At 52.4% G+C, this 21,140-nt stretch overlaps 8 protein-coding genes across 8 annotated transcripts; 3 read left to right on the top strand and 5 right to left on the bottom strand.

Moving 5' to 3' along the window:
- Window positions 1-1,009: 1,009 nt before the first annotated feature.
- QC762_400860 (uncharacterized protein) lies at window positions 1,010-2,992 on the bottom strand (the record flags this gene model as incomplete). Its single annotated transcript, XM_062889541.1, has 3 exons — window positions 1,010-2,462; window positions 2,521-2,562; window positions 2,616-2,992. The coding sequence occupies 3 exons, from the start codon at window positions 2,990-2,992 to the stop codon at window positions 1,214-1,216; spliced, it is 1,668 nt and encodes a 555-aa protein (XP_062743049.1). The 3' UTR covers window positions 1,010-1,213.
- Window positions 2,993-3,908: 916 nt separating this feature from the next.
- On the bottom strand, window positions 3,909-6,855 carry QC762_400850 (uncharacterized protein; the record flags this gene model as incomplete). The annotated part of the gene is made up of 6 exons (XM_062889540.1): window positions 6,593-6,855; window positions 5,921-6,543; window positions 5,362-5,795; window positions 4,645-5,302; window positions 4,240-4,594; window positions 3,909-4,185 (listed from the first exon to the last, which is right to left on the bottom strand). Exons 3-6 carry the CDS (start codon window positions 5,644-5,646, stop codon window positions 3,909-3,911), a joined length of 1,575 nt encoding a protein of 524 aa, XP_062743048.1. The 5' UTR covers window positions 5,647-5,795; window positions 5,921-6,543; window positions 6,593-6,855.
- QC762_400840 (uncharacterized protein) lies at window positions 6,414-9,497 on the top strand. The gene is made up of 3 exons (XM_062889539.1): window positions 6,414-7,429; window positions 7,570-8,764; window positions 8,846-9,497. Exons 1-3 carry the CDS (start codon window positions 7,183-7,185, stop codon window positions 9,312-9,314), a joined length of 1,911 nt encoding a protein of 636 aa, XP_062743047.1. The 5' UTR covers window positions 6,414-7,182; the 3' UTR covers window positions 9,315-9,497.
- A 194-nt stretch (window positions 9,498-9,691) lies between these two features.
- On the bottom strand, window positions 9,692-11,405 carry QC762_400835 (uncharacterized protein). Its single transcript, XM_062889538.1, has 2 exons — window positions 10,796-11,405; window positions 9,692-10,717 (listed from the first exon to the last, which is right to left on the bottom strand). Exons 1-2 carry the CDS (start codon window positions 10,968-10,970, stop codon window positions 9,861-9,863), a joined length of 1,032 nt encoding a protein of 343 aa, XP_062743046.1. The 5' UTR covers window positions 10,971-11,405; the 3' UTR covers window positions 9,692-9,860.
- A 4,379-nt stretch (window positions 11,406-15,784) lies between these two features.
- QC762_400830 (uncharacterized protein) lies at window positions 15,785-16,687 on the bottom strand (the record flags this gene model as incomplete). The annotated part of the gene is made up of 1 exon (XM_062889537.1): window positions 15,785-16,687. The coding sequence occupies one exon, from the start codon at window positions 16,685-16,687 to the stop codon at window positions 15,785-15,787; it is 903 nt and encodes a 300-aa protein (XP_062743045.1).
- Window positions 16,688-17,677: 990 nt separating this feature from the next.
- QC762_400820 (uncharacterized protein) lies at window positions 17,678-18,916 on the bottom strand. The gene is made up of 4 exons (XM_062889536.1): window positions 18,701-18,916; window positions 18,627-18,635; window positions 18,340-18,562; window positions 17,678-18,271 (listed from the first exon to the last, which is right to left on the bottom strand). The coding sequence occupies exons 1-4, from the start codon at window positions 18,733-18,735 to the stop codon at window positions 17,960-17,962; spliced, it is 579 nt and encodes a 192-aa protein (XP_062743044.1). The 5' UTR covers window positions 18,736-18,916; the 3' UTR covers window positions 17,678-17,959.
- On the top strand, window positions 18,703-19,173 carry QC762_0061720 (uncharacterized protein; the record flags this gene model as incomplete). Its single annotated transcript, XM_062883613.1, has 2 exons — window positions 18,703-18,953; window positions 19,018-19,173. Exons 1-2 carry the CDS (start codon window positions 18,861-18,863, stop codon window positions 19,171-19,173), a joined length of 249 nt encoding a protein of 82 aa, XP_062743043.1. The 5' UTR covers window positions 18,703-18,860.
- A 37-nt stretch (window positions 19,174-19,210) lies between these two features.
- Window positions 19,211-20,973, top strand: QC762_400810 (uncharacterized protein; the record flags this gene model as incomplete). Its single annotated transcript, XM_062889535.1, has 4 exons — window positions 19,211-19,348; window positions 19,408-19,534; window positions 19,589-20,344; window positions 20,399-20,973. The coding sequence occupies 4 exons, from the start codon at window positions 19,211-19,213 to the stop codon at window positions 20,446-20,448; spliced, it is 1,071 nt and encodes a 356-aa protein (XP_062743042.1). The 3' UTR covers window positions 20,449-20,973.
- Between the last annotated feature and the right edge of the window lie 167 nt (window positions 20,974-21,140).

The raw sequence follows: 21,140 nt of genomic DNA, 5'->3' as shown, positions 1-21,140 counted from the left end.
TGCACGGGATGAACTGGGCTAACGTCTGCCATCCACTGAAGAGCCTCAAACATGTGGGGATGCAACGACATCTACGTCAATGAGCCAAGCTGGGCATGGCCATCTTGTGGTTGTTGAAGAGTTGTTCGCAATGTTGACCAAATTCCCAGCACCTGATCCTGAGGTTCGGCTGGGAAAACGAGCATGTTTGCAAGTTTGCAGGCTTAGAGAGGTCTGAAGGAGTTGGCAAGTCGTCCAGACCGGTTCCTGAAGGGTCGCGGGCCCAAAAGCCGAAGATGTCTTGGCAGGGGCAACAAGGCAGATTTCGGAGCGCCTGCAACCATCAACGGAACCCCGGGCGGTCCAATGAGAGGGTTGAAACGAGTTCTTTGACGTGTGAAGGCATCAAGAAAAGCATCTGCAAGCTTCAAGCCAATATCAGCGACAGGTTCTCACGGTTCTGCAGTCAATTCTGCTATATCAGCCTGACTCCTGACTGCTCGGCTCGCTCGGGACTTGATGCATGCAGACTGACTGCCACGCATATGCATCGGTGCAACCACAACTGCCGACCGCGATCTCGACATCAACGAACCGACATGTTGTCGCTGAAAATGACTGACTCAAAAATGGTGAAAGCTTCAGGGAATGCTTCTCATTGCAGGGTGCGGGGCAGCTGAATGTTCAAAGTTCAGAGGTGGCTGGAGATGGAGTTGAAAGAAAGTCGCGAGGTTGGAGGTGAAGATATTTCGATTCCACACGCGTCGCGCAGTGTAGATGGGTGGATATTGTCGCAGATAGATGAATCTGTCGTCAGGAACAAGATGCCAGCCAGTACCGGAAGAAAACAACGAGTCCTGCATTGAGCTTGAGTGGTTGATGCAACATGAAGTGCAATGGCAAATGTGCTCAGAAAGTTGGACGCGACCAGCGCTTTCAAGGCACAGCCCGCGCGTGGCACCTTCTGCACCGTGCGCTGCGCAACAAGCAGGCTTGGCGATATTCTAGACTGAACTTATTCTGAAGGCTGGTGTCTCTTCAACTTCTATCAAAATAGCAAAGTCTCTCAACCACGTGGTTGCTTGGCGTGTACTGTCTTGCCGATGAGACGGCGATCAGCATGGTTGGACAATCTCTCGACATTTGACAAGACCAGCGAGGGGACTCGGGGCTTGAAGAGGAGCCCTTCAAGGCTTTCATGTATGGTGGAGCTAGGTACCTACGTACTGAAGCTTTACCCAGGAAACACCCCAACGTCAAACACCCCAACATCAACCTCACAAACCTTCTTGTCCTCAGGCAGAACCATCTCCTCCCCAAAATACCCCCTAAACACCTCGGCCGTGCAATCCGACCACTGCGCGATCGACGCATGCCCAAACGCATCCCGTTCCAACACCCGGCTCCCCTCAAAAACGCTTGACATGGCCACCGCCGACTTGACCGGCGTCACAGGATCATACCGATTCCCGACAAACAAAATCGGCTTCCTCGTCTTAATCACCCTTGGCCGTCCTTCCTCATCAAACCAGTGCTCCGTGTACTTCCCCCTCCCCTCATGAGGCCACTCGGCGCACTGGCTGGCGATCCCGGCTAGCAACCCGCCAAATATCTTTGTCGAATTGAACATGTGATTTGTGTCATCTATCAACTTCTGATCCGTGGGCCCAGTGGCGCGGATGACCTTGTCTGAGCAGGCTATTCCCGTCAAGGCGTCATTGTCACCCATGCTGACGGCGTTGTAGAGCGCCGTGTGGAAGGCCACCACCCCGTCGAGGTTTTTGCCTTCGAGGAGGGAGCGGATGTAGACTGTGGCTAGGGGGACGATGCCAGTGGGGTATTTGATGATGACTATGAGGATTTCTTTGACGAATTTCCCGTTGATTACCTTGCCGGCCGCGGCGACGGGGTTGGATTGGTAGCGGTCGACCATGGCGAGGAGCGTGGCTTCTAGCTCGGGAGCGGTGGAGTTGATGTCGGCTAGGGCACAGCGGGAGGTGCCAATTTTGAGGCAGTCGGAGAGCACACCCTGGAAGGCGTCGTCGGAAGAGAGGAGTTGGTCGATGTCGATGCCGAAGTGGTGGTAGTAATTCTCTGCGTTGACTATTCCGTCGAGGATGAGGCGTTCCATTCTGTCTGGGAAGAGTGCGGCGACGGTGGCGCCGAGGAGGGAGCCGTAGGAGATGCCCCAGTAGTGGAGGAGACCGTCTTCTTCTTCGAAGGTGTGGAGGGAGTCGACTACAGCCATTAGATCGCGGGCTACCATTCCGGTGGTGAGAACGTTGGCGTTCTTTTGGAGGGCTGGGTCGAGGTTGTAGGCGGCGCAACGTTGGGAGAGGGCGACGGCGTTGGCGTAGTTTTCGGCGAAGGCGTTGGGGGCGCTGGCGCCGGGGGTGAGGTCGAGGATGGGGAGGGAAGCGGTTGCTGCGAGGCGCTCGGTCTGGTTGGCATAGCATCTGAAGGTGATAGTGTCGGCCGTGCCGCTGTTACTCTGGTTAGGATGTGGGTTGATAGCAAAAGTATGGGGAAGATGGTAAGTACCGTGGATCAAAGGCGACGAGGTCATATTCTCCGCCAGTCATGCTGTTGTCTTGTCAGCTTGCACATCTCTCCTCATCAAGCGAAGCCAAAATTACTTGTGCAGAGTAACGGCATTTTCTGCCAGGGTAGTTCTTGCCGGGTAGCCTGGCCCGCCAAAGTTGAAGAGCATGCTCTTCTTGTTTCCCGTGGCGCTAGGGGAGACGGCTTTGCTTCTCAGCAGAGACAACGTGAGGGTCTCATTGGAGGTTGGGTCGGTGTAATCGAGCGGTACAACCAGACTCCCGCAGTCGATTTGGTCTGCAAGAGGGTCGCCTGAAACGTTGAAATTGCATGGTGCCCAGCTGATTTTTTTTACAGCGGTTGTGGTGTCGTTGCGAGATCGGAATGAGAGAGGTTTGGCTGACGCTAGGGAAATTGACAAGACCACTGAACAGACTGTCAGCCCTCTCATAGAGGGAGAACAGGATCTCATGATGGGCTTCTGACGCCGAACAAGACAGTATGATGAGAACAAAGCCTTGGTGCAAAGAAATCTTTCAAACAGGGGCCGAACCGACTACACGCCCAAACTCAATGGTCAATTCGGTCAATAAATGGAAGCCAGTCTTTCTTATATAGTACATGTATATACCACCATGCCTGCGATGATCACCACAGACTCCACTCTGTAGCACTCGGCTGTGTTTCCCGACAATGCCTTGTCTACAGTGACGCGTTGGTCTACATTCACCAGAAACCTTCTATACGATTTGTACGAGTCTTCTCAGCAACTAGCCAAACCCTGTTATAAGTACCAGCTGCGCCACGCCTCGAGGTCAGCAAAGCCTTGCCAGGCTTATCAGTCTCAACCAATCTCCTGGAACTCATTACCTCATCTCGTCCTTTCCGGGAATACCCGCTTACTCATCCCTATCAAATCAATCCAGGATCTTTGCAGGTTGAAAAACATATCCAATCCAGTGTACTGCAGATCCCAAAGATCCTCCCCAACCAGCAACCCCAACCTCAAAAACCCAACCGAGTCACAGACCTGCTGACGCCGTTTTTCCACCTCACCCATCGCCAGGTGTACTTTCACCTTCCTAATCGGGAGGGGTCAATGTCTCTTCGTAAATCAATCCAATTAAGCAACCCAGTTGTAAGTTGTGCCATGCATAAACCATTTGCACACTCATCAGTCAATTTTCTTCACCGAGCACACCCATTCCAAGGCATTTCACACACCCAAAGGTCTCATTACTGTCTGTGATATACTCCCAATGCAATGGTAAAGACTTAATTTTCTTATTTCACCCCCACCCAATTGAAGAAAAAATCCAAAATGCTACACCAAAAAAATAAACGCCCGAGTTACCCCCCTACCTGCCATACCACCCAATGCAGTCAGTCTACTTCGAATACATGAAATCCGGATGTCCATCAAACACCTCCTCCACCGTCTTCTGCCTCAGCATCCGCGCCTCCACCGTGTCCTTATTCGCCAGCTTCCGCGCGTTTTGCCGATCCAAGTAAAAGAAGAACAGAATAGTCGTGCAGGTCGCAATGAGCGCTGATCCCATGGCCAGTGACTTCCCAAGGTAGTAATCAGGCTTGTTGTTGAAGGAGAAAGAAACGCCGATGGCGCCTAGGTGGCCGATCATGTTGACTATGGCTAGTGTTCCCGCTCTGTTGTTCATGTTAGTGACTGTCTCCGAAAAAGGGGGTTGCGGAAGGGTGTACTTCTTCGTGTAGCCCAGGACGTTGTTATTCATCCATGCCAACATAACAATCACACATGGTGACGACCCAATGCCGACAAAGTATGTGCCCGCGTAGGAGAGCTGTTGGTTCTTGCTGAGGATGAGAACAAGCCATCCTGCCGCGGCAACGAGTAGCCCGACGATAACAAAGATGCCTCTCATGCGGAAGCGATCGGAAAGGTACCCGCACGCAATCGCCGACACTCCCGCGCAGACATAGACAGGAATGGACATGATTTGGGCTTCGTTGGGGGTGTACCCGTTGAGGTTGAGCAGCACAGGCAAGAACTGGCCCCATGCTGCTTGACTGATGGCAGCGGCGAGGTTAATGACACCTGTGCTTTAGTCAGTAGTCTTCCTCCTGTTAATCATCAGGAAAACTCACAATAAAACCACGTCTTCGGATCCCTAACCGTCGCCTTCAGCTGCCCCAAACTAATCTTCGTATTCGGGATATTATACGCCTCCTTCGTCCTCCTCAGCGCAATCTTCTTCTCCTCCTCGGTAAACCACCTCTTCACCTTCTCCGGCGTGTTGGGCAGGATGAAAAAGATGAGCACCCCAAACCCAACAGACGCCACACCCTCGATAAGGAAAATCCACCGCCAGGCCCTCCGACCGTGGGCACCCTCCATGGTCGTCTGAATGGAATAGGCTATCAAGCCATTCATGCTCCCGGCCAGGCTCGTCATGGACATGAAGATTGCGCCCCGGGTGGCGAGCTCGTGGGGCTTGTACCAGAAAGTAAGGTACAGCGGGGCGCCTTGGATGAATGCTTCGAAGCAACCGACTACTATACGGAGACCGGCGATGGTTTGCCAGTTGTTTGCTTCAGTCATGATGGCGGTGGCACCGCCCCAGATGACCAATGCAGTGCCCAGTTGGATAGGAGGCGTCAACAGCCTGACCATGATGGAGCCGGGAAGCTGGAAGGCCAAGAAACCAATGTAGAAGAAGGCCACGCAGAAACTGAGCTCTGCGGCGGTCAAGTTCAGATCGGCTGTCATGCCGGCCACGGCCGCATTGCCAACATCGCTTCGGTCCTGACAACGACGTTAGCTTTGGGGAGAGCGAAAAACGGAAGGATGGCCGGGCGACTTACCAGCGCAGCGAGAAAGTAAATGGATGCAATTAAAGGTAAGATAATAAAGTCAATCTTGAGAAGGAATCTCTTTTCGGCTTTCCTTTCCTCTGCGGTCAAGGACATCTCGCGATGGGCGTACAGTCCGTTAGAGTGGTCGCCATCCTCGCTATGGCTGGCGTCAACGTCAAGACGGTCGCTGACCTCGCCATCGCCTGGATCGCTTGGGACTCCGGCCTTTGAAAAGCTTTTATCGTCCCCAAGTCCTAGACTTGAGCCGACGGGGGTCACGGGCGATTGCGCCATGTCTTGCTGCTGTTTGTCGAGCCACTTCAGTTGCTTCTGGCCAAGATACTACTATGGCTGCTCAAGTGCCGAGGTCGAGGCATATAACTACAGTCAAGACAATGATCGGCGATGAACCTAGGAATGTCTCAAAGACAGGATGATGATCCCTAGGAGATATCGTCAGCGTCGCCATCGAGTAGTATACGTTTGTAATTCGCGGGGGTAAGGGAGGGTGACGTTCTACATACTCCGGGTTGGAGAAAGACGCAAGGGATAGTGAAATCATACTTACTTCACCTAGCCGCCCGTCGTTCCCACTGGTCCCGTGGTTCCCTATCGTGGGGATGACCTCAAGCGGAAGTGAGGAACGTTGCTTGCGTGGCAGCAGCAACAGGAAGCGCCAACCTCAACATGAAACGAGCGGGGAGTCGTTGACGACGTGGGATGGAAAGAGATGAACAACTTGTGATACCTGCCAGATTCAAAGGGATGGTTGGCATTCCGAGGACCCAAAGTTGGCCAGAGATGCATGTGGTGTGCGGGGGAGGATGGCCGGGGAAGAGGTAGGTAGGTATATGATGGAACAATGAACTTGAAGTTTCCATGTCAGGTGTGATCGCCAGCCGTGTCCCAGCCAACCAATTCAGGGGACTTTTTATGCTCCCGCTAGTTAGCTGGCTAGGTACCCGCCGCGTAAAATATTAGGGACGGGCTCGCCTACCAAGGCCGAGGATCCAGCACTGCGACCCCTCCCCATGCACTCTGGGTAGCACTTTCCCATTAATATTTCGGCATCCATTGGCTGCATGTCACCTAGTCACCCATTTTTACTGCTGACTGTACAGAACTGCACAAGCCGTCAGACTGCAAGTCCGAGGCGCGTCCAGCATTTCTCACACACATTCCGAACTGTCTCTACACCGAGTCAGATTCCGGCACTTGCATAACCTTATTATTATTACACTTACTCATAAACACCATATACTCGGTATCTCGCTCTGTTCGTCTTCTCCCTCATCTCTCCAGCCTGGAAACCATCTGTTTGTCGAGTTGGACCCTGCAACGAGGGACGAAATATATTGAGTCAGTCAAACACGATATCAGAGACACGGAGTCTCGGGTGAGTTTTTAACGTCCGGCTCCTGTCCAAGCAACATCACCTTGTTTTTATGGGATCATCCCTCACTTAATGCAAATTGCCGTCATGTTGTGTCTATCAACTTACTCTTGCTAACCGGTACCGTCCAACAGGATAGGAAGGGACAGCCGCCATCTATAAAGGGGGGTGCTTGGGCTTGGGACGCGTACACACTCATCATGCATGCAAAGTCTCTCGCGACAGGTCTTGTCTTGTGGCACAGTGGCAGCCGAAAGATTCCAAGATCGCCATTTGATTCAGTGTGACTCAGTACCACCCTCCCCCCGCTGCCTGTCGATCAGACCCTGGTAGAGCACGGCCATTATCTCTTTCCCATATCAGCCAAGCATCACCACCACCACCATCACCACCACCTCTGGTTCGATACCAAACGACATCATCAACAAAGCCAGAACATGGCGGTAAAGGACGAACTCAGGATCCTCACGCCAATTGGCATGCTAGGGTACTCCTTCGACGAGCACCTGTACTGGACCGAGATAGAGAACGGCGTCGACGCTATCATCCTCGACAGTGGCTCTACAGACAGTGGGCCCTCGCGCCTGGCCTTGGGACTGACGTCTGCTTCGCGAGAGGCATATGAGCGGGACCTCAAGCTTCTTGTCACCGCCAGCGCGAACAAACACATCCCCGTTCTTATCGGTACGTATCGTTTTTTTCACGCTCTTGGTGCGGCCCGCGTCGTACGGGGGGCGCTGGAATGTCAGACGGATAGGTACTTGGGGGGCGTCCACACCGACATTAGCTCGCGGAGAAATGATGACTAAGTAATCTTCTCATAGGCTCTGCCGGAGGCGACGGAACAAATGCCCACGTGCAGCTTCTTGTCGACATCGTCAACGAGGTTGTCGAAAGGGAAAAGTATCGCCAACTAAAGATCGTCACCATTCACTCCGAGATTACCAAGTCCGAGGTACGAGCTAGTCTTGGCCGAGGTGAAATCACGCCGTGCGGTGGAGGTGTCCCGGAGCTCCTGTCTTCGGACATTGACGATGCCGTGGTCATCGTTGCCCAGATGGGCCTTGAGCCCTGGGTACAGGCCATGCGAGACCATCCTGACTTCGACATCATCATCGCAGGTCGATCCTATGATCCGGCGCCTTACGCGGCCTTTTGTGTGCACAATGGCTTCCCGGATCTTGGTCTTGCTCACCACATGGGCAAAATCATGGAATGCGGTGCTGTCTGCGCGACGCCAAAGAGTGCCGAGGCTTTGGCTATTGTTCGACAGGATTGCTTTGAAATCCGGCCCCTGAATCCGGTAGCCAAATGCACACCTCTTTCTGTGGCGGCACACACCATGTATGAGAAGCCCCGGCCTGACCTCCTTGCCGGACCGGGCGGGATTCTTGACGTCCGCGACTCGACGTACACACAGCTCCCTGACAGCCGGACGATCCGTGTAACCGGATCCAAATTCATCCCCTTTTCGCCCGACCAGTCCTCGCCGGAGCCAAGCGTCAGCAACACAAAGTACACCATCAAGCTTGAAGCGGCCAAGGTGACTGGTCACCTCGCCATCTTCATCGGCGGCATCCGCGACCCTATCATGCAGTCCCAGCTCAACGATTTGTTGGTGCCCATGATCAAGAAGCGCCTGCATCAAGTCTACACCTTTGACTTTGACCTCAGCTTCAAATTCTACGGCCAGACACCCCTCATACCCGGCATCGCCCCTCAACCAGCACACTTCCCCACCGAGATTGGTGTGCTGGGTAAAGTCCTGGCACAAACACCGGCGCAAGCCAAGGCTGTGGCAAACCTGGCAAAGGTATACTTTGTCCACGCCCCCTACCCAGGGCAGGTAGCCACAGCAGGGAACTTTGCCATGCCGCTCGCCCCGTGTGACATCTCTGTCGGGCCGGCGACGCAGTTTTGCATGTACCATCTCATGGAGATCGACGACCCCGTGGCATCATTCCCCATCTCTGTGCAGACTGTCGGGAGGGTGCTCGCCCCTGAGGAGATTCAAACAAAGTATGTTATGTTTTTGTCCCCTCTTTGTTTACTTTGAAGTCCCCACTTTTTCTGTTGCTAACCCCCTTTTTTTATTCCCAGCGGGACCCACCCAAAAGAGATCTCCCCCCTTGAAAAGCTCAAGTCTTCCCGGCCGTTGTTCCCGCCTTCTTTGATTGCGCCGGAATTGACGTGTTTTCCGAAATCGGCGCTTCCGTCTTCAGTGCCGTTGTATAAGCTGGCCAAGACGCTCAGGACGAAGAACGCGGGGCCGTATTCGGTCACGTTGGACATCTTGTTTCCGACACGGGAGGTGTTTGAGCTGGTGGTGGAGTCGGGGGTTTTGACGAGGGGGGGGTTGGCGGAGATGTATGGGATTAGGAAGGAGGATATTACAGAGTTCATGTTTTGGGAACCGGCTCTGGCGTTCAAGGCCACGTGGCCTAGGAGGAGGGTGAGTGGGAGTTGGGATGATGATGATGTTCATGCTAGTGGGGGCCATGTGGGGGTTATGGGAATTGAGGTGGTGGTTCCGGCCGGTTTTTCTCTCAACGGTGAAGCTTGGTTATGATTTATGACTGGCGATGATGTGATGAAGGACGAGTGGAAATGTGTGATACCCTGGGAAGGTGGATTGTTGTGTGTGTGTGTGGGGGGGGGGGGGGTGGGCTCTGCTCAGTTATGATCAGGTTTGGATCTTGTTTAGTAGCCTTGAAAGGTATTTCTCAATAAGAATGATGACTCTACAAAAACATGCCGTAGGAAATTCTGGAGACAGGTCCACAGATTGATTGGGTATCGATCTCGAACAATGGTTTATGCGCCTTACAAATGTTTTGGGTAACCAGCTCGAGACTTTCAGCTGCTGCAACAGCTTCCATGTCTCAATCTTGACTCTCACCACCAGTTTTCTTCACCTGTCCGCAAAAAAGGGCCGACATCAGCATGAACAAACACACCTGAAATTTGGTTCCAAGACTGATTGTGTGCAATCAGTTTAGCTTCTTTACAGTTGTACAGACAGTCACAAAAGTTACTCTTCCCAACCAAGAAAGATCCTTCTTGTATATATCTTTTCTCCTTCTCCCTCCCCATCCCGCTAACCCCCGACCCTAAACTAGGTAGGCAACTGCACCGAAAACCTCTCATCAGCCGGCAACTCGCTCTTTTGCCCCGGGCTCTGCCCCCCACCCACCGTCGTTCCGGGTAACTCCCCAGGAGCAGCATTATGCGCATAATACAAACCACTGTTAAACGGCGGCGGCGGACTCGGGTGCACAGCCGTCGCCGAGCTGACAGTCATGACATCCTGCTGTGAGTAATGGCTTTGGCTGAAGCCACCGGGAGAACGCACACCCACCATCCCAGGGTGATGCCCACCACCATGGATACTGTTATAATGCCCAATCTCCAACTCCTTTTGTCTCCGACGCTTGCGGCGGCAGAGGACGATTGCCCAGCCTAGGATCAACAGGAGGAGGATACCACCTATCGCTGCGCCGACGCCGATCCCCGCTTTGGCTCCGGGGGAGAGACCTCCCGGTTCGGGAGAGGCGGCGGAGGAGGTGGACGATTTACCCGTGTAGGTTGGGACGACGCCGCGGGTTTTGCCGGGGGTGTACCCCGCTGCTGGCGCGGTGGGGGGCACGTAGTTGTTTTGCCAGAAGATGGACGACCCCGGGATGGTGGGTAGGCTGGCGTAGGCGGCGAGGGAGGAGGAGCCGGGGTAGAGGATCTGGTCTTTGTTGCAATAGGGGGTGCAGGCGTCGAGGGAGAGCTTCACCAGTTCAGTGGAGTTGTCGGGGACCTTGCAGCCGGTCCAGTTGGTCGTGTCGGGGCTGGAGGCGGCGTTGAGGTTTTTGCAGGCTTGGTTGATGGCGACCCATTCTTGGGAGTGGAAGGGGTCGCGCTTGTAGAGGCAGTTGGGGTCGGTGAAGGAGGGGTCGGTGCAGCCTGCCACGTAGGTGTTTCCGGCTGGTTTTTGTTTTGTGTCAGTAGTAAAGGGGAGGGGAGGGGAGAGGAGAGGAGAGATGGACAAAAGAGATGACATACAGGTCTTGTCCCAGCAGGCGTTGGCTTCACCTAGCGATAGACAAAAACTGCCCGTGTGGCAGCATGGCCATACTTGGAGCGCCTCGTTACCACATGGGATAAAATCCCCCTTTGTCGGGGTGTCCTCCGTGTAATAGCAGGTGCCGTTGGAGATGTTTGGGTTATACACAGCCATGTCGGCATCGGCCCGAATGAAAGCGGGCTTCCTCGGCGAGGTGTCGGATGAGCATGTAAACAGAGGGTAAAAAGGAATATGGCGAGAAGGGAAGAAACGAAACCAGTTGCGAGTTCAGTCGAGTCCGGGGGGTCAAGGGCGGGCAAAGCAGGAACATAATACCACATACTAAAGGCGACCGGGGCCACCGAGGGAAATCAGCGGACCGCCCTCCCGGGTTCATATGCAACAGGCGTACTCGGAGTCGGCCGTGACGAACAGCGTCCAATGATCGATTGGCCTGGTATGAGCTGAAACTGCACGATATGCCGAACTACCTATGGGATGACCAGAAAGCCCTGCCCACACCGACAAGAGAAGGGACCAGAGGGAGGGGGAGATCTCCCATCGTATTTGGGCTGAGTACGACCGATAATGTGAAGAAGCACACCTCGCATTGGCGCAGGTGGTAAGCCACTTCCGAAGGCTGGGTAAAGTCTAGAACCGGCAGTAAATCGTCCACGGCATGCGCCACCACGGGGGTTACACCGGCGCTTGTGTCACAATAATACGGATGATCATCAGGAATTTTATACAAGACTGAGACCAGACCCCGCGTCCCTGGTGTTAAAGCTGCCACGCAGCCAACATCGGGCACAGACAGAATCAGAGACAAAAAAGGGTCATTTGAAACAAGGCTTCATGATTTTTTTGGAAGCTATCCGTGGGGAACTGAGCTCTCAACCGGTGATGGCAGTGATGCTCTGGTGTGACAGCATTGCATCCGTCTGCACGTTTCTCCACGGAGTCTCTTGTCAGTGAAACCAAGCCGCTTCGTTGTGCAGCCAGTCAGGTGGCGCTGTCAAACAATCACAAGGTGGAAAATACTGTGGCTTTCCAAGTTGTCCAAAAGCGTGAGAGAGAGTACTATTTCTGCGTGGCCATTATGAGAAACAACACACCATCTTCGTCGTGACAACCACCAGTAAGGATCTGCCAGCAGGAGCTGTCAAAAATTGAGAAGAGCCCACGGAAATCATGCAATGAGAGAAGAGATGGCTGCAGATGTCATCACCGGGCCTCACATAGCGTCGATCTTTTTTACAGCCGCCTGCCGTTGCGAAAGTGACCGGCCCAAAGACCAGACCATAGCACAGGACAGACAACAAGGCCTCAGAAGAAAGGTAATGTGCTTTGAATAGGTAGGTTAATTCACTAAGTTGGATCATGCCTTTAATACAGCCTGGGAGTCAAGGCATGTCCCATCACTTGTCAAACCCCCGGTCCATATTGGAGGTCCAGCCCTCATTATACCTACCTGGTTACCATCATAAATGAAGAATCCATAGTCCTAGCCAATATTGCCAGCCCTTTATCCATCAGAGCCTCCACATCCTTATTCTTTCATCCTCAAAGCCTCGCCTTCTTTCGCCTTACCGTCTCTACCCCTTGATGAACAATCAAATCCTCGACCTCCATGGCATCCACGGCCAGCATGGATCTAATTACATCCAATATCAACCCATGTGGCTGCTTCCAGGACACACCTATTCCATCTTTCTTCGGGCCCACACTCTGGCTGCTCCCAGAGCTAGGGTATTTCACACACTTTCTGTAGTTTTTCGTCTGTTTGTTAGATTTGTAGAGTACGATCACTCTCATTACATTTTGCTTACGTTTTCTGCCCCAGTGACCTTGCCCTACAACCCCTTATTCTCACAAAAGTAGCCAAAAAAGAGGTCTGCTGCTCACTGGATGACCAAAGATTCCATGATCGCATTTGCTACAATCTTCCATAGTCTCTTAGCTCCCTTACAGTAATGTGCCTTTTGGTCGATGTTAAACTCAATCATACAGTCGCAAATGGCTACACGTTAACACATTAACACATCAAATTGGCAGGTCGGTAGCATCTTCTTGGTGGGGCGTTCTTTGTTTTTTATTTTGCGCGTGGGCGGTGCTGGTTGTATCACAAGGTGTGTAGTACCTACCATGGAAATCATCAAAGTGAGGGGAAAAGGATGGTTGATTATTTCAAGCTGTGAACTGCCACTAGAAACTTCCTATCTAACCCCATCGGCTGGGGACAAATGCACCTTCAGTGGCTTAGAGTTGATTTTGGCTGCGAGTAGACTTATCCCAACTACCTCCCTTGGCCGCCTGGTTTCGAACTTCTCAACACCTCCAACCCCGTTAACCTCTTAACACCTTCCAATTTTTAACTTCTCCGTTGTGATAATTATAATGATGAACTGCGATATCAATCTGAGCTTGTGCAAACCCAGTTACAAAGAGGATGCGCTCGGCGCTAGAATACCCAAGGTCAGTGTCTATCTCAAATGCCAGAGCCCATTCATCATCATGGTGCTGACTTACAGAAAGAGGGGATTAAAACACCACGGCATTGGTTTGGCAACAACCCTGGATATTTGGTTGGCTTTGTATTGATTCAACTTGTCGATTCGCTCGGATGACTTTTTCTTTTGATCGATGTGGTGCGAGATCATCGCGTCGCAGATCGAGTTGAACTCGCTGGTCAAGACCATTTTGTCTTTGCACGCCCTTGGTGAGGACGCTTGGGTGGGGAGTGGGTGTGGAAGATATGGGTTGGATTGAAGAAAGGATTTAAACAGGCGCTCTTCTCTCCGTGGTTTGTGTGTCAGGTTGCCGAGTCTTTGCAATGGTTTTTGATCAAGGGCCAGAAATTTACGGGGTAGTTGTGCTGAAGCTTGCTGGCCCGGTCTACTGGCAGCCGTTCAGCCCATCATATTTTTTAACGCCAGTCTCGACACCAGCAAGTCTCGGCATCGTCTTCAGGCCCGTTATTCTCCCAACAAAGTCAATGTCGGATAGGCAAGGAAGTGACTTACATGGAATGGACCCAGGTTGACGCATCATGAGAACAGAACATGAGGCTTTGGCGGTTATCTCTGCCTTATATCGCTTTTAAGTAACAATCGAATGGTGATATTTCTCTACCTTTGACTCTTAAAGGTTTACTATAGACCATCTTCAAAGGCCAGTCGACAACCATCTTTATCGCGTAGTTGGAAGCTTATATAGAATTGGTTTATAGTTTGAAGCATTTTATTTTGGTGTAGTGTGGCTTTTAGGAGGCTCCGATGGGTCCCTCCTAATCGGATGAAGAAAAGAAAGTTTCATACAGAACTTGCGAAAACTGAAAAGCTTCACAAACCTTGACGTCCATGTCACACCCAGATAAAATCGGAGCAAAGGGCTGAAAAGCATTCCCGCAAGCTTCATCACCGTCTTCTCAACACCACTTCACATCATCACCACAGTTCATCATTCCCTCTCTCCGCCATTTCCTCAACTCACCCACATAAAAAAGAACAAAAATGGTCACCGCCGCCGAGTTCAACTCCATCTGCGACTCCATGATCACCTACCACATCGACCAAACGGCCATCCCACTCAAAAAGGTGGAAAGGCTGGAGAAATCCATAATCAAATGTAGAGCTTGGCTTACAAGACAGGCTGAGAAAGCTCTGTTATCTGCAACCGACTCATACTATGATGTCTACATTATTGCGAAATCGTAAGCGGTAACCGCCAAAGAACTGGAAGAGCTCAGCGCACTTTTGATATCTCAAAGACCGAAAGCTGGCTACCTACCCACCTATCTAGCACCAGACTTATCAACAACCATACTGCATTCACCCGGGCCCAAATCGAGAGGACAGTTCGACCTGGTGTCAATTACCACAGCGGAGAGATTGATAAGTGGAAGAGGTTGAGATGTTGAGGGGGCCCTGGCCAATTGGGGAGAGGCTGAGCGAGGCATTACCCCGACAGGGGGTTAGGGTTATGTGGAGAAATATAAGCAGAGTGTACCTAAGCACCCATCACATCACCTTTGCCTTCCTGCACCGGCCAGCATGGACATCCCTCTCATCCCACCTTACTCACTTGACAACAGCACAGAACGATGGTCACCGCCAACCAACTAAACTCACTCTGCGATGTAATGATCACATACCACATCGACCAGAAAGCCACCCCGCTGGAGCGTGTGGAGAAGCTGAAGAAGTTCAGGACCACATGCGAGGTTAGGCTCAAAGCAGAGTGCGAGAAATGGCTCCGGGCCGATATAGAGCTTGTTGCTTCACACTAGTAAGTAAAAAAAAAAAAAAAAAAAAAGAAAAACGTTATAAAAAAAAAGATCTCTGGTGAGGAACAGCTTGCAAAGAATGTTTGCCATGTCAAGATGGAAAAAGGCTGACTTTTGGGCCAACTTACGTACGTACCGCCTATGCAGCGCTCTGCGGATGGATCACATTGCTTCGTTCACCCAAGCCCAGATCGACAGGACGGTTCGTAGTCATCTCGATTATCACAATGGAGAGATTGATAAGTGGAAGAGTTTGAGACGCTGAGGGATTTTCATCATCTCAATATAAGAGGGACCGATTAAAGATGGCAACCGAGTTTGGTATGTGATGCGGAAGGAAGAGGAGAGAATATCCCGTTTCTGATTTTACTTGTACCCCAAGCGGGACAAAATATCACGGTTCCATTATTGTCTAAGTAGGACTGGCGTTTATGATGATTGATGCGCATTTGAAAAACATTACGATATGTGTAACCACTAAAACCAAGGGTATCGTTCTGCCGAGCATGCCTCTCGCCATGATCAGTCTCTGGATATAAACCTGTATCCAGTGCCATGCCATGCCACACCATATCCAGTCCCAATGCCCAATTTATGCTCAGAATACTCGGGTGTGCCAGCCCCAAGCTGATATGATAGATGACGAAACCAAAATCCAAGATATGCACCGTGGCAGAGCCATATGTCATGATTCTTCTGTCGTTCATCGTCTTCCAGGATACTGGTACTCGACCCCCTGATGCCAACTCTGCTGACTCCATCCCTGTCTCGTTCTTTGCTGTAGTTGTTGTTGCGGCTGCGGGTGTGATTGGGGACGTGGTTGCTGCTGCTGCTGCTGCTGCTGCGCCTGCGAACCCCTCGGCCTCTGAGCGTTATCCTGCCCCCTAGGCTTATAAACCCTCTTGGCCACATTACTCCTATGCGCAATCCCGCCCTCCTCCAGCTTCACCAGCACCTCGTCCACACTAATTGGCCTCCCCCTTTCCTGCGCATTCTTCATGTGCTTCTCCACGAGATAAACCCCCTCCTCCCGCGTCTTGCTCCAACCGCAGCAGTCAATCTCCAGCTTCCAACTCTTCAGCTCTTGGTTTTCATAGTAAGAACTCCCTTCCTGAAAGGCGAGGTTGCTCCCCCCGTTGGCGTTGATATCGTTCGCTGTGTGGCAGGCCGTCTCAGGCAGGTTTTTGCGGGCGCAGTTGGAGCAGATGACCTTGAGTTTATACTCCGGTTTTGTGCGTTTGGATGCCGAAACGGGTGAGGTTACTAGGGCTGTGGTAGAGAGCCGTGAGAATCGTGAATTCGGCTTTGATTCTCGAGATGGTTTCGATTTTGAGTTCCCCATACTGCCCCTGTCTTCTTCTTGATAGGTCGATGAAGGTGGAAACGTAGGTGACGGCAGCGAAGCTTCCGTCAAAATCCTAGGAGAAATACTCGACAGTCCTTGAAACAGAAATAGACTGCTCCCGAGCCCTGCCGCCATGGCAGTCTTTATTGTGTTGAATGAGTTTTGACACGCAGAGTTGAGATTCGACTCGCCGATCTCGTGTGGCCGGCACACCCCGCGGGCAGGCTGCCGGGTTGGCCGGGAGCTTGAGAAGGTGAGCATCGCGTGTTACAAGTGAACGTCAGGTCCCCCTCTGAGCTTGTTGGACAAAGACTGAGGTTTGGAAGAAAGGGGTTGAACAAGGTTATGACCGGTGATCTCCCGTGCAGGACAATGCCCTTGACCCGGGGTTCGGTGCCTTATACAACAAAGAAATGTTTTCAATGAGGGTCTTTGACACAGGGCTTGAGACGGTGGCCGACCCGTCGGTGATATATACGTATGTGGGCAATACGTGGGTTGGGCGAGACCCGGACCCGGTGGGCGCGCGCGTGGCCTTCCATGTGTGGTTTTGTACTTGAACTGGACAACAGCACCTCCACTTGGTTATGTCATTTGATGAGTGCCCAGGGAATAAACGGGCAAAAAGGAAAGGGGCTGATTCGTCGGCAGTGGCAGTGAGTACAAGAGTAAATCCGATGGCGGTGCCCGAAATTCCAAAAGATGGTGGTGTGGTCACCATATCTGCTGGGCAACTCTGGGGCGACAAACCTGCACAGCCCGACTCAAAGGATTGGCTCCTGGGCTGTTGGGCAGCGGGCAGGGCAGTGTGTGGCCGGTTCCTGGGCGAGCGCGGCTGTTGTTGGCCACCCCTCGTTACCCCCCATGCGCGGTGCGGCAAAGTCGGATGGTAGCCCTGACGGCACCTCATCGTCATTTCCATTCGCAACGTGTGAGGCTCCGCGGTATCACCAAGCTGCTGAGACGAACCTCATGATCCTCGGAGGGCGGTGTCCAATCCCTCAACATCCGGACGCCGACTCTGAAGTCTGTACCACCGGAACGGCGCGTGAGGGAATTGGTGGTCTTGTATGCATGTTTTTACAAGTCGTCATTTCCACGTGGTGGTGACTTGAAACAATGCATCCACGAGGAAGATGCCACATGCGCCATACAAAGAGCTGTGGAAGGAAACACGGCACAACTCTGGATTCCCTCTCCGTAAAGCGGCTCGCAGGTTGGGTCCTTGGGCTATGTGCATAATGTTCTGGGGTTGATTGTAAACGCCGTGTTAGGTTATCGTCTGGTATAAGAAGGTTAGCAGTCGAAGGATCTAGACAACTGCAAGCAAACCTTCGACACTGTAGGTACGCAACCCTGAGCAGATGAACAGACCGCCATCAAGTCAACGGGCGGTACATACGTTTTGCACGCCCTCATCATCCATTGTTTACTCATGAGACATTAAGAATAGCCATGTATCAGTTATGCCCGAGGCCTTGTATTTCCCGGCGACCCTTATCCGCTCTTTGATCATTGATCTTCTCACACCCTCTAGTCGTCCTCTGGTGGCAACTCGTCATCGATATATCGTATCAGCGTGATGCGCATCTCGGTCGTATCGTTACCCCTAAGCACGTCGCTGATGAAATGGGCCTCCACCTGCATTTGTACCATCTCCAACGCTCCCCTCAACACGCCGCACAGGATATTCGAATACCACAGCTCGTCTTGGGCCCGGCCGTCGTCGGGTAGTTCCACAAAGTCGGCAAAGGGGTTCTCATCAAAGATCAGGGAGAACTGCTTGCCGTCGTTGGTCCAATTCGCTATCGTTGGCGTGATGTTGAGGAATATCTTGAACCCAACCTGAAGAGCACATCTGTCAGACACACACGTCACGCGCAAACACCGGCCCAACATGCCAAACTGCCCACCTTCGCGATCATCTCGGCTGTTTCCTTGAAGTTCGAACATCGGCGTACAGTGTTGGATTTCGCAAGGTAATCCTCGATTAGGCGCAGACCGATGTTGTACCCCATCTTATCGAGTTGCTTGTTGACCTCGACATAGTCGCTGTCAAAGTCCTTACACAGCTGCGCAACGATGGTGCCGTATGTGAGGACGACCAGCTCGGCGTTGACCTTGTCTATCCGTGTCCTTCAGCGGCGGGCAGCATTAGCGATGGTTGAGTTCTAGCTGAGGGCGTGTGGGAGGCCCTTACTTCCAGATCCTGTCAGAGAAGCAGTGTTAGCAGAGATGGCAACGAAGTAAACAGAGGAGGGATGCGCAGCGTACTCTTCACCCAATCGGGACGCCTTGTTAGCCGCCATGGCGGAAGAGGGTCGAGAGAATGCCTGGTAAATAACCTAAGATTGAACCGAAGAAGCGACGAAGAGCGGTGTTGCGTATAACTATCGGAGGCACCCAGAATGATGTTTGTTCGGAGAGGGCGGTGATGTTCCTGGCGGTAGCTACAAGGGTGCTCACCTTACAGGCAGCATGTCGGGGGACAAAGCCCCACTACTCCCCTAAAGTGCAGGGACCCCAGGTCAGTGCTCATGTGCCTTGGGCGGGAAGCGGGGAATCTAAAATCCATCAGGCGCGTCCTCCAGCACTGGCGCATCACCATCAATTGGATTTGGGACTTGAAAGTCAAACAGCGCAGCCTCGCCAAGAGACCCATCTTGTTCAAGACTCAATCCTACCATTGCATCACGGCATCACGGCATCACGGCATCACGGCATCACAACATTACGACATCAATTGATTCAACAGACACATTGGATCTTTGAATATCATCAATCATGTCTTCTGAAAAGAGACCGTTCCCAGGCGACGACCAGCAGCTCGTGGTCAAGCGGCAGAACGTGGGCTCTAGTCGCGCCCTCGCTACCCGCTCTGGCCCTGCTGGTGGAAGCTCTGGTGCCCTAATTCAGTCGTCGGTATGTCTTTGGAGTTTTGGAAACAAGTCCTATCATGTCTACTAACATGCGCGATGCAGGTTCCACGAACGAGCTCCTTGCAGGCTCCAGTAATGGAGCTGTCAGGACACAGCGGCGAGATCTTTGCGGCAAGATTCGATCCCACAGGAAACTTAATAGCCTCTGGGTCAATGGACAGGACAGTTTGTACGTAAACAAACTTGATGGTCAGGTCGGAAAACCTACTGACACCAAGTCCAGTGCTTTGGCGAACCTACGGCGACTGCGAAAACTACGGCGTTCTCTCCGGCCACAAGGGCGCCGTCCTTGACCTGCAATGGTCCCGCGATTCCGAAATCCTCTTCACCGCCTCTGCCGATATGCACCTCGCTAGTTGGGACCTCACATCAGGCACAAGGATAAGACGCTACGTCGGACACGAAGAAGGCGTCACATCGCTAGACCTGAGCAAGCGTGGCGAGGAGATCCTCATCAGCGGCAGCAACGACGGCACAGTTGGTATTTGGGATCCAAGGACGAAGCACGCGGCGGATTACATTGAAACGGATTTCCCCATCACGGCGGTTGCTATCTCGGAGGCTGGCAATGAGATCTATTCAGGTGGCATCGACAATGATATCAAGGTGTGGGATGTCAGGAAAAAGGCTGTGGTACACACAATGCTGGGTCATCAGGACACGATCACGACGTTGAGGGTATCGCCGGACGGGCAGCAATTATTGTCGTATGCGATGGACTCGACCGCCAGGACGTGGGACATTAGGCCTTTCGCCCCTGCCGAGCGACACATTCGGACATTTGACGGCGCACCGCTGGGCATGGAGAAGAACTTGATCAAGGGAAGCTGGGACTCGGACGGCAAGAAGATCGCGGTGGGTGCTGGTGATGGAACGGCTGTAGTTTGGGAGGCGGGTACAGGAAGGTTGCTGTACAAGCTTCCCGGTCATAAGGGGACAGTCAACTCGGTTGACTTTGCACCGGGGGCGGAACCTCTCAGTATGTGTCGTTGACTTCTGCCTGGTGCTGGACGTGTTGCTAACTTTTGTCTAGTCCTCTCTGCGTCATCAGACCGGAACATGTTGTTGGGTGAGCTCAAGTGAGGCGGCGGGTTGCGACGATGCCTCTCGAGTCGAAGGAATTGTCTAGCCCGGTGCGAAGTTGCTCATGTTCGAACCACAACGGCCGTCTAACCGCCTCGCTGCAGTCTGCCTGAGGCGATGCCCCTATTTCAGGAATAGGGGGTCGATTTGGCTGTTGTGCGACGAGAAAAGATCACCTTTAGGCTACAGCCTGCTCCGGCACGGCAGGACTGCATATTTGGAAAGGAAGTATGCCCAGGCGCTTCAATGATACCGGCGAAAGGCTGAGCAGAGGAGCAGTGATGGAAAGGATAAAAGTAAAGCGAGCTTGATACCCAGCCTTGTAGGAATAAAAATTTGAAAGGATATACACCACACCTACAGGATGCACACAGGCGCGCGCCAGGAGATATTTCAGGACGAGGGCACAGATCTCGAAGATAAAGACAGCCAAAGCACGAGCGATCAACAACTCAATGCGCAGCAGACACTTTGATGCCTGACATTGGGTGTGGCATCAGTCACAGCTTCTACATGAGACGGGGCATTCTGTCAGATATTATTGATTTCCTCTGTCCGGCCATCAATCGAGAAGAAGTCTGGGCTCAAGTTTGACCATCAATGATTCGATTGACTCACCGTCGTTGCTGGCTGACCATGATGTATTCCAGGAGTTTTCTTAATGCCCAAAATCCACTTGCGACCATCCTGTC

Source organism: Podospora pseudocomata, chromosome 4, assembly GCF_035222375.1.
Source record: "Podospora pseudocomata strain CBS 415.72m chromosome 4, whole genome shotgun sequence".
In the NCBI taxonomy this organism is placed as follows: Eukaryota; Fungi; Ascomycota; class Sordariomycetes; order Sordariales; family Podosporaceae; genus Podospora; species Podospora pseudocomata.
Note: the sequence above shows the minus strand (reverse complement) of the source record. Positions and strands in the feature narration are given on the sequence as shown.

What these genes read in the sequence shown, in the direction of transcription:
- QC762_400840 (XM_062889539.1), top strand. Translation starts at nt 7,183, where the DNA reads ATGGCGGTAAAGGACGAACTCAGGATCCTCACGCCAATTGGCATGCTA. An exon ending in ACACATCCCCGTTCTTATCG is followed by an intron (nt 7,430 to 7,569) that starts GTACGTATCGTT and finishes ATCTTCTCATAG; the next exon opens with GCTCTGCCGGAGGCGACGGA. An exon ending in CCTGAGGAGATTCAAACAAA is followed by an intron (nt 8,765 to 8,845) that starts GTATGTTATGTT and finishes TTTTATTCCCAG; the next exon opens with CGGGACCCACCCAAAAGAGA.
- QC762_400835 (XM_062889538.1), bottom strand. Translation starts at nt 10,970, where the DNA reads ATGGCTGTGTATAACCCAAACATCTCCAACGGCACCTGCTATTACACG. An exon ending in CGCCTGCTGGGACAAGACCT is followed by an intron (nt 10,718 to 10,795) that starts GTATGTCATCTC and finishes AACAAAAACCAG; the next exon opens with CCGGAAACACCTACGTGGCA.
- QC762_400820 (XM_062889536.1), bottom strand. Translation starts at nt 18,735, where the DNA reads ATGGCGGCTAACAAGGCGTCCCGATTGGGTGAAGA. An exon ending in CAGCCGAGATGATCGCGAAG is followed by an intron (nt 18,272 to 18,339) that starts GTGGGCAGTTTG and finishes TGTGCTCTTCAG; the next exon opens with GTTGGGTTCAAGATATTCCT.